This window comes from Pediculus humanus, genomic scaffold (genome assembly GCF_000006295.1).
Source record: "Pediculus humanus corporis 1103172108260 genomic scaffold, whole genome shotgun sequence".
In the NCBI taxonomy this organism is placed as follows: Eukaryota; Metazoa; Arthropoda; class Insecta; order Psocodea; family Pediculidae; genus Pediculus; species Pediculus humanus.
Genome location: NW_002987829.1, coordinates 17,594 through 30,370, shown reverse-complemented (window position 1 = coordinate 30,370; position 12,777 = coordinate 17,594). Strand labels below are relative to the sequence as shown.

Below are 12,777 nucleotides of genomic sequence, written 5' to 3'. Positions count from 1 at the left end.
TTTTTTAGCAATGGCTGCTTTTGTCAACAATTTCCATTTTTTCCCCGCGGTTTCGTTTACTTCGTCTACGGGCTCTATATCGATTTCGTGATTTCGTCGTTTGATCGTTAAGAAATTTTCATTTTCATCATCGGAGCTTTCATTTCCCCGATCAGGTTCGCTTTGTTGTTCAGTGACTTCGCTTTCGCTTCCACTCTCATAATCCAATTTGTCCATTTTTTTTGCAAGGGCATCGGAAGAATCGCCATGCTCTTGGATTTTTTTATTATGAAGTGTTTCACTTGATATTTTTCCCTTTAAAAATCTAACCCTAGGCATGACTGCTAATCCTAATGAATAAGCATATTTTTCTAAATTTAAAGCTTCCACATTAAATATATTTTTATTCTTCATGAGAAAAACTCCTTTGATATAAGCTACAAAAGCTCTTTGAGCATCTAATTTAAGATTTGGATCTCTTGCAACCAAAGCTTCTATTTTTCTAGCTGGCGACTGAAGCATCTTCGGATTGATTCTAAAAATTTGCACAAATGTTAAAAAATCTTAATCAACCATTTTTTATTTAAAAAAAGAAATTAGGCACTTACTCAATTTTAGATATTGGAATTTTTTCAGCACTCAATTCTTCAGACATGGCTTTTTCTTCGGAAGGTAATAAAACAAGCAAACTCTCTCCTCCCTTTTTATATCTAGCAGTTCTTCCTGCTCTATGTATGTAAGTCTTTGCATCTTCCGGACAATCTAATTGTACAACCCAATTAACATCGGGAAAATCTAAACCTCTAGCTGCAATATCGGTGGCAAACATGACGACATTTTGTTTAGCACAAAATTCATCATAAATTTTCATCCTTCTTAACTGATGTAATTTTCCATATAAAGCTAAAAGGGGTGAACCCGGTCTAAGTCTACAGAATAATAAATATATGTATTTAACTTGTTTACAACTAGATAAAAATATTAATATTTTTTGTCTTTTGTGATTTTTAATAAACGACCAAATCATTTTTATTTTATCATGAAGTTCACACACTACATAACTTTGTTCTAACGATTCTGGAGTACTGTGAGATTTGTGTTCGTGCACTGCCACATATTTTGGATTTTTTAAACTTAGTCTAGCCAAATCTTTAACACTTTTCGTTTGAGTTGCTGAAAAAAGAAGCGTCTGTCTTTTGGGTGGTAAATTTTCTATTATGTTGTTCATAGTTTCTTGAAATCCTAAATCCAAACACCTGTCTGCTTCATCTAATACAAGAATTTGCATGCTGTTACAATCGAATAAAGGATTCTCATCCATATGATGAAGGATTCTTCCAGGAGTACAAATTATTATGTTGCACTGATCCATTCTTCCTTTTTCGAAATGTAAATCTTTTCCTCCAATGATAAGACCAGCTGAAAAATCATGATGTTTGCCTATTTTTTTCAATGTTTCAAAAATTTGATAGGCTAACTCTCTTGTAGGGGTGATTATGAGAGCTCCCACACCGTCTAACCTGGTCCATTGTTTGCAATATAAAATTTCTAATACCTAAAAATGCACACAGTATATTTTGATTTATTTACCTTAAATCATTATTTACAGTTATGTGATTGACTTATAAATAATTTTTATACTTACTGGTATAAGAAAAGCGAGAGTTTTTCCGCTGCCAGTTTGTGCAGCACCTAACACATCTTCTCCCTGCAAAGCATAACCAATGCTTTCTCTTTGAATTTCACTAGGTGTAATGTAATTACTTTCGTACAGTCCTTTTAACGTGCTTCTGGATAGTGGAAAGTCGGAAAATTTTTTTATATTAGAAGGGTCAATCTGAAAGTTTTCAAAAATAACAATACTGTAATACTGTGCACTTATCATATATGTCATATGCATTGCCATATAAATGTAATATGTGTAAATATGATAATGTAAAACCGTTAAAATTTTAAATGATATTACCGAAGAATAAGATTCTTGAATACTTTTGATTTCTCCGTGAACTGCTAATTTTTTCTTTTTCCTTTCCCCTATTTTCTCTTTAAACTTTTTCTTTCTTTTTAAATTATTCACGTGTCGTACTGATGGAGCCATTTTTTAATAACATATAAGGGAAAAATGTCGGACGACAATATTATTATCAAAGAAAGTTTTGTCGGCCAATGGAGAATTCATTCTGATTATGACGTCTAATCTCATCTTAGCCGTCGGTTAGGTTTCTCAGATGGATAAAAATCTAGGTCAAAGGTAGTTAGGCGGTTTGATATCGCACGGAATAATATGAAGTTGCTTACAGACTCGCGATGTCTCGTGTGAATAAAAGTATTTTTTTAAAAATTTAATTTTTAACAAAAGAAATTGTAAATACCCAAAAATGATACTCGCAATGTCTACGTTTTTAGTGTCTGCATCTGAATTTTCAAATTTTTTTTCTATATTTGCGACATTAGTATGTTTTATCGGGATGGTGTTTTTTCTAATGAAAAATATAAATTTGTTAGTTTTTCGGCTTCACGAAGACATTGTTTTTGGAAATGGAATGCATCAACGACAAATACCTAGAATGAAAATGATGAAAATAACAATTCCGTTTATACTGAAGCTGGATGAAACTTCAAAATCTTCCGATTCTATCAATTGCACAATCACAAGTCAAATCACGTATACCATCCGGGCATTTTGGGGTGTTTCTATTAGAGAACTACATATGTTTTTGTGGAAACCTTGGAGTTTAATTCAAAAAAGTGTTGCATCTGGTGATATGCTGTCAGGTTTTTATCAATTAGGAGGTTTGGAATTGACAAGTGATCCACACAAAGAAAAAGTGTTCTCATTGAATTTTCCTACACCTCCGCTAGATTTAGGTACGCCACCCAGATTGTGTTACCCACTTGTCATATTTATCGTCAGGAATGATTCGCAAGTTTCACTTCATCCTGATGAAACAGTTGCTCTTGTAAATGTTGTACATATAAAAGATTCAGTTTGTACTCTTCCCACTAGTATATTAGCTCAATATCTTAAACAAGCCAATGGACAATTATCATGTTTAAAGCAATTATATTTAGCTGCTGGAAATAATATAAATGGCGAAGAGACGACGACTACAAATTCTTCCATGAACAATACGACACCAACTTATGATAAAGATGATGTATCAGTTTGGGCTGTTGCCGGAGAACAGCTATGTGTAGTTTGTCAATATTTTCCTTTGTCCAGGGCTCTACTGCCTTGTCGACACACATGCGTATGCTCCGTTTGTTTTGAAAAATTAGATAGGTGTCCAATGTGCAGAAGTCCATTTAATTCGTATTTTACAATAAGAAACGAAGACTATTCTCCAGGGGAAACCATGGCTCCAGATCTGAAGCCTACATTGTTGAATTGGTTATTAAATTGGAATGATCGTTTAAATAATCTTTTAGGATATCAGTGATTTAAATGTTAATATTAAACATATATCGACTAAACCAATTATAGTGAAAGCGAAAAAAAAAATAACAAACAAAGAAGTAAGAAGAAGAAGAAAAAAAAAAATCACTTAAATATAGTGCAGGTGTTTTAACAATGTTTTTATTATTATTATTATTTTTTTTTTCGAATGTTTAAAATTTTGTGTTTTTAAAAAATTTATATCAAGTAAGTACGTGATACTAAAATATTATGAAAAAATTTTATTTGTACGACCGAAATTAATAATTAATTAAGTGTCTTTATATAGAAATTAAACGAAAAAAAAAAAAAACATGAAGAATGTTTTAAAATAATAATAATAAAGTGATCGGCCTTTAAAATAAAAAAATTACACATATATGTAGTAGTAGTAGTAGTAGTAGTAGTGGAGTGCGGTAAGGGTAACGGCTAAGAAAGTTATTATTATCAGTATTGTGGTTTTGTTTTGTATTCAAAAGGAGGAGGAGGAGGAGTAGGAGGAGGAACACTACTTGGTAATGAAGCGGTTAATATAATATGTAAATATAATATATATATATATATAAAAGACTGAAATTAAGAGAGTGTGTGTAAGACAATGCGACAAGGTATTGTACTTACATACAGGTACGTAGAACTTGATCGGTTTAAAAGGGGCATAAAGAGAGAGAGAGAGAGAGAGAGAAAATTTTTCTTTTTCGAATGCACATAAATGTAATGATAAAAATAAACTATTCGAGTTCTACTAATTAATCCAATACATCGGTACTATTAATTTTCATTATTATTATTATTATTATTAATACGAAAAGAAAATTTATTTAAAATAATAATGATGATAATAATAATAACAATAACGGCAACACAGAAACTGGTTTTTCTCGTACAAGATTATAATGTTGGGTCATCGTTATGAAAATTATTTAATTAATTACCCCACCCCCACCCCCACCCCCACTCCACTCGCCTCGTAAATGAATAAATAAATAAATAAAATTGGATGATGGTACAAAATAATAATAATAATAATAAAAATTTATGAAAATCTATTTGTTGACCGGTTTAAGGCAATTACTAATTAGTTTTTGATGTACGTAACGTAAATATACCTTTATTATTATTATTATTATTATTATTAATATTTCTTTTTAAAAGCCACGAGAGAGAGAAAGAGAGAGAAAAGGTGATTCAAAAATGAAAATATTTAAATATCATTCGAAACGAATGAAGAAAGGCAAAAAGTAATAATAATAATAATGATAATGATAATAATGATTACGTCGATTCGTTATGCGAGGTTTATATATATTAGGATGCTGTAACTTTTAAAATTGCGTAATTTCAAAACACTTTTCCTTTTTTTCTTTAAAAATATATTTTTTTTTTCTTCTTTCTTATTCGACCGACTTACTTTTTTTTCGAACAAATCGATTATGAGTAATGATAATAATAATAATAATAAAAATGGCGACGACGACGATGAAATAATTTTTAAAATAACTCATACAAACAAACAAACGTGCGATTATTTGTGATTAATTTGATTTTTATATTTTTTTCGTCTCGAAAAAAATAATTAAAAATTTTAGTTAATAATTAACATAAAAAAAGGAAAAATTGTTCGAAACGAATAACGGTTTAAAAATTTAAATAGCCATTTCCGGTTTTATTTTTTCGCTTCCGTTTTCGAGGGTTTATCGCGATTAAGCAAGAGTCGCACAGTTTACAGAGTTTTGAAAAAAAAAAAAAAAAAAACTAATTAATTAATCGGTATGCTTTTTTTATAGAAAAAGTCATTATTATTATTATTATTATTATTATTATTATTATTATTATTATTATTATTATTATTATCGATCGTCGAGTTTTTTTCCTTTTTTTTCGGGTGTAATTTTTTTTACGTGTGGTGACCTTTTAAAAGAAAAAAATTTTTTTTTTTATCGATCAGACCACTTTCGTCGAGACCTAATTTAAAGAAAATTATTATTATTATTATTATTATTATTATTATTATTATTATTATTATTATCATTATTATTATTATTATTATTATCATTATTATTATCACTAATTAAATTTCGATTCAAGGGTTTATTTATTAATAAGTTTTTTGAATTATATAAAAATTTTAGACAAACAAACAAACAAACAAACGAACAAACAAACGTTAAAAAAATATTTTTTTTTTTTTTTAAAATTTTTATTTATTTATTGACTTATGTTTTTAATAGTCAATAATAATAATAATAATAATAATAATAATAATAATAATAATAATAATAATAATAATAATAATTGTGTAAATTTATTTATTTTGCGTTGCGTTGTTGTTATTATTTGGCCTTTAAATGAATGTTACAGAAGAAACGATATGGATTCCCTTGAATTTTATTTTCGTATCATTTGACTAGTCAACGAATGATTGAATTTTTTTTTTTTTTTTCTTATTACGTGCCTGAATCATGTTTTGAAATTTTTTTAAATGATTTCTTGTTATTCTCCAGTCGATTATTTATTTATTTATTTATTTTGAATTTACACGTCATGTAAAACCGTTAGAAAAAAATAAAGGAGGGGGAGATGGGAAGGATGGGGGGAGGGAATGTGGAGGAAAATTTTGTGTGTTCAGGAAATTCGGCCTTAAACTATTTTACGTATGCATTCGTCGGTTTGTTTCATTAATAATAATAATAATAATTATTTTGCATTCGAATGTATGTGACATACTTTCGACGATGGAAAAATTATTCCAAATGCGTTTTTTTTTTTTTTTCGAATGGGGGGAGGGGCGGCGCAGGGAGACGAGAGGGGGTGGAATGGGAGGGAGTGGAGGGGAAGAGGGGAGGGAGGGGGAAACGTCGTCGTTTTTCTGAAATTTTTTTTTATTTTTTAAACTTTAAACCCGTTTCGTTTCGTTTAACGAACACGTTTTTATGGAAGGGTTTTTTTTTTTTTTTTTTTTTTTTTTTTGGAAATTAAAACAACGATCGGGTTTTTTTTTTTTTTTTCATAAAATTCAAATATAAATAACTCAAAAAAAAAAATCGATAAAAAATTAATTCCATATATTGATTCCTATCGATTTGTGTTCCTAAAAAAAAAAAAAAAAAAAAAAAAAAACATGAAACATGATTTAGAATTTAAATTTGTATTGTAATTTTTTTTTTTTTAAATAATCATCGCAATCACGAGAATGTGAATAGTAACGTATTATTATTATTATTATTATAAGGGTTCGACGATTAGAAAAGTTAAAAAAAAAAAAATTTGTAAATAATTTCAGTTTATGACTTAGTTGTATGGAAAATAAATTTTTTTTTTTTTTTTTTTTTAACAACGTATGATTTAAAATTTTTAACTTTCACTTTTACAATTAATTAAAAAAAAAAAAAAAAGAGAGAGAGAGAGAAAGAGAGGGAGAGAGGGGGGAGGGAATGATGTCGTTCGTCATAAAAATTTGCGTAAGAAAAAAATAAAAAATTTTTTTCTTTGACGACTCGAATCTATTATTTTTTTTCCCTTTTATATTTCTTGTACGAAACCCGGATTTCTGTGTTGATAAATGTTGAAAATGATATAATATTATTATTATTATTATTATTATTTTGTATAAATATGTATGTATGTATGTACGAACGAATTATTATTATTATTATTATTATTATTATTCATTTTATATTCGTTGAGAAAAAGAAAAAAAAAAAAAAAAAAAAAAAACTTACGACATCCCGATTCATTATTTAAAAAAAAAAAGTTTAAAAAAATTATTTTTTATTATATAAATTTCATATTTTTTTTTTTTGTTTACAATGAGTCATGATCTCAAATTATAGTTTTAATTATTTTTAATTATGTTTAAAAAATAGAAAAAAAACAAAAACAAAAAATTCGTCATTATTAATAATTTGTAAATAATTTGTTTTGTTTTCCAATTGATTTATCGCAAGATGACGAACAATCATAAACGATTTAAAAATATTATTATTATCATTATTATTTTGTTTTTTTTTTTTTTTTTTTTATATATATATGATTTCGAACGATAATATAGTAATTAATTAATAAAGTATTATTATTATTATTGTTATTATTAAAATTGTGCAGGATTAGCAATGCGTCCTTTAACTCCGACATGAATAATTCTTAATGTACCACCGGATGCTGGATAAAGTTTTTTATCTTCCGGTTTAGTAAAAAATGCCGATGATGTTACGTATAATTCATCGAGATGAGTACCACCGAAAGCAATCGATGTCGGACACGTAACGGGTAGTTTAATTTCTTTAATAAATTCACCCGTTTTACCATTTATATTTAAAATTTTACCAGAACCGAAAAGAGCGACCCATAAATTATCATTATCATCAATTGTCATACCATCAGGACCGTATTTAATATCCGTTAAATAATCGGTAACGTCAAAAAACAAACGACGATTACCTGCGTGATAGAAAGAAAAAAAAAAGATTATTATTATTTATTTATTTATTAACGAACGTGATTTGACACTATTATTATTATTATTATTATTATTATTATTAAATATATGACACAAGGGCAAAATTAAATAACCCTGAAGTTTGTTTATTACGTGAATTTTATTATAAACTTTTCGAATGTGCGTGTTGAAGGGTCGTGAACCTCGCTAATAACAAAAAATATTTTTTTTTAAATAACGCGATGTGTTGCCAAGTACAAAACCATTCGAAATCGTGCCAATTAATTAATATTTATTATTAATTTTTTTTCTTTCGAACTACTCCAAATGGATGATGATGACAAGGTCACATAACAAACATAAAGTCAGGTATTAAATATTATCGAGTATATAAAAGAAAATAATTCATAAAGGTATATGAAAATCTATGTATTCGTTTAAAGGGGATAAAATTTATTTATTTATTTATTATTTAACCCTGGCCTTCGTATAATGAACCTAAATTAAACCATAAATAATTATTATTATTATTATTTCAAATGCAATATTGTCAAGGTTATTAATACGTTAGTTTAAAACAAATACGTTTATTATAATTATAATTATTATTATTAGAATTTTTCGTTAATGACGAATATATCGATAATCGATTTTTTCGAAAAATTCGATAAATCGATTCGATTAATATTATAATCGTTAAAAAAAAAAAAAAAAAAAAAAAATCGTTTAATAATTATTATTGTGTTACGTAAGTAAAATATTCCATAGAGTGTATACGTATATAAATAATGTTTTTATAATTGTCGCAAAACGGTTACCAATTTGTTTATTACTCTATGACAAAGGTTTTGCTGTCGAGCGACATCTAATTTTAATGAAAAAACCATTAATGGCGGATTCGAGTGTTGTTTACACATTGAAAAGTTGCATAATTTGAATAGTTTTTTGTTACAAATAACGGTCGATTTATTAATCTGATGATAAAATAAAGGATTCGAATGAAAAGGACGAATAATAATTAACGGTAAGATATAAAATAATTAAGAAATTAATGGGGTTTTTTTTTGTTTGAAAAAGGCATTGAAGGATTTGTTAGTTAGATTAATGATTGATTGATTTATTGAAATTTTTTTTTTTTTTTTTTTGATACCTGTTCATACCTGATGATGTTTGTTTGTAAAATAATTTAAACTTTGAACCGTTAAAAAAACATATCATTGATGTGGATTAAACGGAGCCAATTATTTAAATTATATATATATATATATTGTTATATTCGGTTCGTTCTTTATTTTTGTAAGTAATGAACAAGCACTTAAAACTATCACAAAACTAATATTAATAAACAAGAACTTATTACAGCTAGACTAAAAATCAAATGAACCAACGCCAAGCTGTGTAGCTTGCCTATATTACTTTGGTCTTTCGACAGTCAACTGTTTCGAACGAGCAACAATGGGAACTAGCAAACACTTGCAACTAAAACAAAAGAAATAGTCTTTAGAAGCTTCGCTTCTAAAGAAGAACAATTCGAGTTCGTCGCCAGTCTTTTGTTTATAAAAATTTGAAAATGTGAATATTGAGTACGGGATCATAACACCTCCCCCCTTAAGACGGAAAACAATTATTTGAAAAAGAATTTGTTTTCTCCTCTTGTTCGGATTTGACAGCTTCCTATGTCGGGTTCTGAATGGTTCCGTCCAGGTTGAGACTCCTTGAGTAGTAGTAGGTGCTATGTCTTCTGTATGGTAGACTGTTGTATCTCTTCACATTGGCTTCTTATCAGGAACATAATTTTAAGCTTTATAGCTGCAAGTAGTAGAACCTTTCCTAGGCAATACTCGTTAGTGAACAATGTTACATAAAGAGTAAAGATAAAAGAATAAAATCAAGAGACATGAAATTCGAAACAAAATTGACATAAGTTCTGAAAAATACAAGAATTTTATATAGGAAACATAGAATAATGATTAGAAAAAGAATAAATGGATTAATAATAAAATAAATGATGATTAGCTGTATGGGAAAATAAAAGGATTAAATTATTATTATTTTGGATTTCTCTCTTTAGATCAACTACCCAGAACACGGTTTTGTGTTGTTAACATGATAAGTAACTAATTTGTTACGGATTTTTAAATAAACGTTATTCCCAGATATTTTCTTGATCTCGTATGGGCCTTTAAATTTTGGACTAAGTTTTTTATTGATTCCTATTTTAGTTAAATTGTTTTTTATATAAACCAAATCTCCAATCTTATAATCGTGAATATTGATCTTATTGTCGTAATATTGTTTTGACTTCACTTTATGTTTTATTAGATTCTCTCTGGCTAATTTTTGACTGATTTGAATCTTCTCCTTTAAATCACTAATATAATCATCGTAATTTTTATTAAATGGTTTATCAATGAATTTTCTGAGTGTAGATTTTCTTATTAATGAATTCGGTATGAACGGTTTCTTGCCAAATAAAAGCTCATATGGAGTGTAACCTGTGGAAGTATGCGTGTGCGAATTGAAGGAATACATGGCAAAAGGAATAAATTCGTCCCAATCGTCTTGTCTCTCGTTTATATAATGTTTTAAATATTCCTTCAGGGTCAGATGAGATCTCTCCAATGCTCCATTAGTTTGCGGATGATATGGAGTAGATTTTATGTGATTTGTTTTAAATAATTTCATTAAGTTTTTAATTATGTTCGATGTAAAATCAGTGCCTTGATCTGTCAGAATAAATTTAGGGATTCCGAATAACGTCACGAATTTGGAGATCTTCGAAGCTATTGTTCTCGCCTCATGGTTCGGTATGGGCTCCGCGTATGAATACTTGGTTAAGTCATCTTGCATGGTCAGAATGAACTTATTTCCCTCACTAGTGGTTGGCAATGGTCCCATGACATCTATGGCCAATTTTTCAAAAGCTTGCTTAGAGGTAGTTGTTATTTCCATGGGCACCTTAATAGGTTTAAAATTAATTTTGTTAACTTGGCAGGACTTGCAACTTCTTATATAGTTTTTTATATCATTCTTCATTGTTTTCCAGTAATAACGTTGTTTGATTCTTTGATAGGTTTTACAAAATCCACAATGTCCAGCCAGTTTAGAATCATGGTTTTCTACCAAAATTTTCTTAATCTCTTCCTTACTTTTGGGATGGATTCTTTCGGATTTGTCGGACGATGGTACGTTTATATAGACATTTCTGGAGAGTGCATCGGCATTTGCATTTAGGCTTCCCTTCTTATAAATAATCTTATAATCATATTCTTCTAATTTAATTCTCCACCGTACCAACCTACTATTGGGCTCCCTGCAATTAAACAACCAGGTTAGAGGTCTATGATCTGTGACAATAGTGAATTTCCTTCCGAAGAGGTAGGGTCGAAAATGTTTGACGCTCCATACGATAGCTAGGAGTTCTTTTTCAATTACACTATAGTTTAATTCGGACTCATTCAGAGTTCTAGATGCATAGGCAATTGGTAAGTCTTTTCCTATTTCCCCCTGACTGAGGACGGCTCCTATTGCGAAATTCGATGCATCCGTTGTCAAGACAAACTCGCTATTAAAATCGGGGTACTGTAATATGGGTTGTGTGGAAAGGATTTCCTTGAATTTTTCAAATGCTTCTTGCTCTTTGTTTGTCCATTTGAAGTCCTGGTTTTTCTTAAGAAGAATTGTCAAGGGCTTTGCAATTTTGGCAAATCCTTTTATAAACCTACGATAATAACCTACCAGACCTAAGAAAGACTTTATGTCCTTAGTACTTTTCGGGATAGGGAATGAGTTAATTCCTTGTACTTTGTCTGGGTTTGGTCTGACACCTACGTCACTGATAGTATGTCCCAAGTAAACGACTTCTCTTCTTAGGAACTCACATTTGTCCGGCTGTAATTTGAGATTATTTAGTCGGAGTCTGTCGAATATTTTCCTTAACTTAATTTCGTGTTCCTGAATACTAGCAGCATGGATCACGATGTCGTCAAGGTAAACAAAACATTGTAGTCCCTGTAAACCGGATAAAACGGTATTCATTAGTCTTTGAAAAGTAGCTGGGGCATTTTTCAGTCCAAAAGGCATACGCGTGTACTCGTAGTGTCCAAAAGGAGTTGTAAAAGCTGTCTTTTTACTGTCATCGTCATTCAATGGAATTTGGTGAAAACCGGAAGCCAAGTCTAGAGTAGTAAAATATTTTGAACGCCCTAACTGGTCTAAAATTTCTTCAATATTAGGAATAGGATATTTGTCATCTACTGTAACTTCATTCAATTTTCGATAATCAATTACTACTCTCCATTTCTTCTCTCCAGAAGCATCAGATTTTTTTGGAACAACCCATAATGGAGACGACCAAGGAGAATTGGAAGGTCTTATAATGTTTTGTTTCAGCATATCGGTCACCTGTTTGTTAACCTCTCTTTTGTGTATTTCAGGATATCTGTAAGTTTTAGTATAAATAGGATTTTCATTAATAGTATTGATTTTATGCTCAATTGCCTCTGTCGAACTTAAATAATCTCCGGGTAAGTGGAAAATATCGGAATAAGATTCACAAATTTTAACTATTGATGTTTTTTCTTCTTCATTAAGATGCTCTAACCTCAAATGGTTACTTATTATTGATTTCCTTTTATGTCGTGGTTCTAGACTTTTTATTTGGAAACACTGTTTTGAAGCTTTCTCAAGGCGAACTGTGATTGGTTCAATTGTTTGATCAGTCGTTCTTGTATTCAAAATGGTGGCGTAAGCCTCGTTGTTATTGTTTACTTTAACGATGGCACGTGACAAATAGACGCCTTCCATAATTTTTGTGTTTGGCACTATTCCTTCCTTTATTTCAGGGGTTGAGGATGTTTATTTTAACTATGGTTTCTGTTCTAGCCTTAAAGTGAATGTTGTTTGAAGATGAAGTCTCCTCGGA

At 29.3% G+C, this 12,777-nt stretch overlaps 3 protein-coding genes across 3 annotated transcripts in view; 1 reads left to right on the top strand and 2 right to left on the bottom strand.

Annotated features, from left to right (window-relative positions):
- Positions 1-2,077, bottom strand: part of Phum_PHUM490520 (ATP-dependent RNA helicase DBP4, putative) — a gene marked incomplete at both ends in the record, with an annotated part of 3,213 nt that extends 1,136 nt beyond the window's left edge. Inside the window, 4 exons of the mRNA XM_002430517.1 lie at positions 61-514; positions 588-1,534; positions 1,625-1,816; positions 1,946-2,077. Coding sequence (XP_002430562.1) covers positions 61-514; positions 588-1,534; positions 1,625-1,816; positions 1,946-2,077 — 1,725 coding nt within the window. The remainder of the gene's footprint in view (positions 1-60; positions 515-587; positions 1,535-1,624; positions 1,817-1,945) is intronic.
- Positions 2,078-2,357: 280 nt separating this feature from the next.
- Phum_PHUM490510 (Cell growth regulator with RING finger domain, putative) lies at positions 2,358-3,419 on the top strand (the record flags this gene model as incomplete). Its single annotated transcript, XM_002430516.1, has 2 exons — positions 2,358-2,436; positions 2,485-3,419. 2 exons carry the CDS (start codon positions 2,358-2,360, stop codon positions 3,417-3,419), a joined length of 1,014 nt encoding a protein of 337 aa, XP_002430561.1.
- A 4,086-nt stretch (positions 3,420-7,505) lies between these two features.
- The window catches only part of Phum_PHUM490500 (Regucalcin, putative), a gene marked incomplete at both ends in the record, with an annotated part of 9,189 nt that continues 3,917 nt past the window's right edge, over positions 7,506-12,777 (bottom strand). The window contains one exon of the mRNA XM_002430515.1: positions 7,506-7,855. Within this exon, the coding sequence (XP_002430560.1) occupies positions 7,506-7,855 (350 nt within the window). The remainder of the gene's footprint in view (positions 7,856-12,777) is intronic.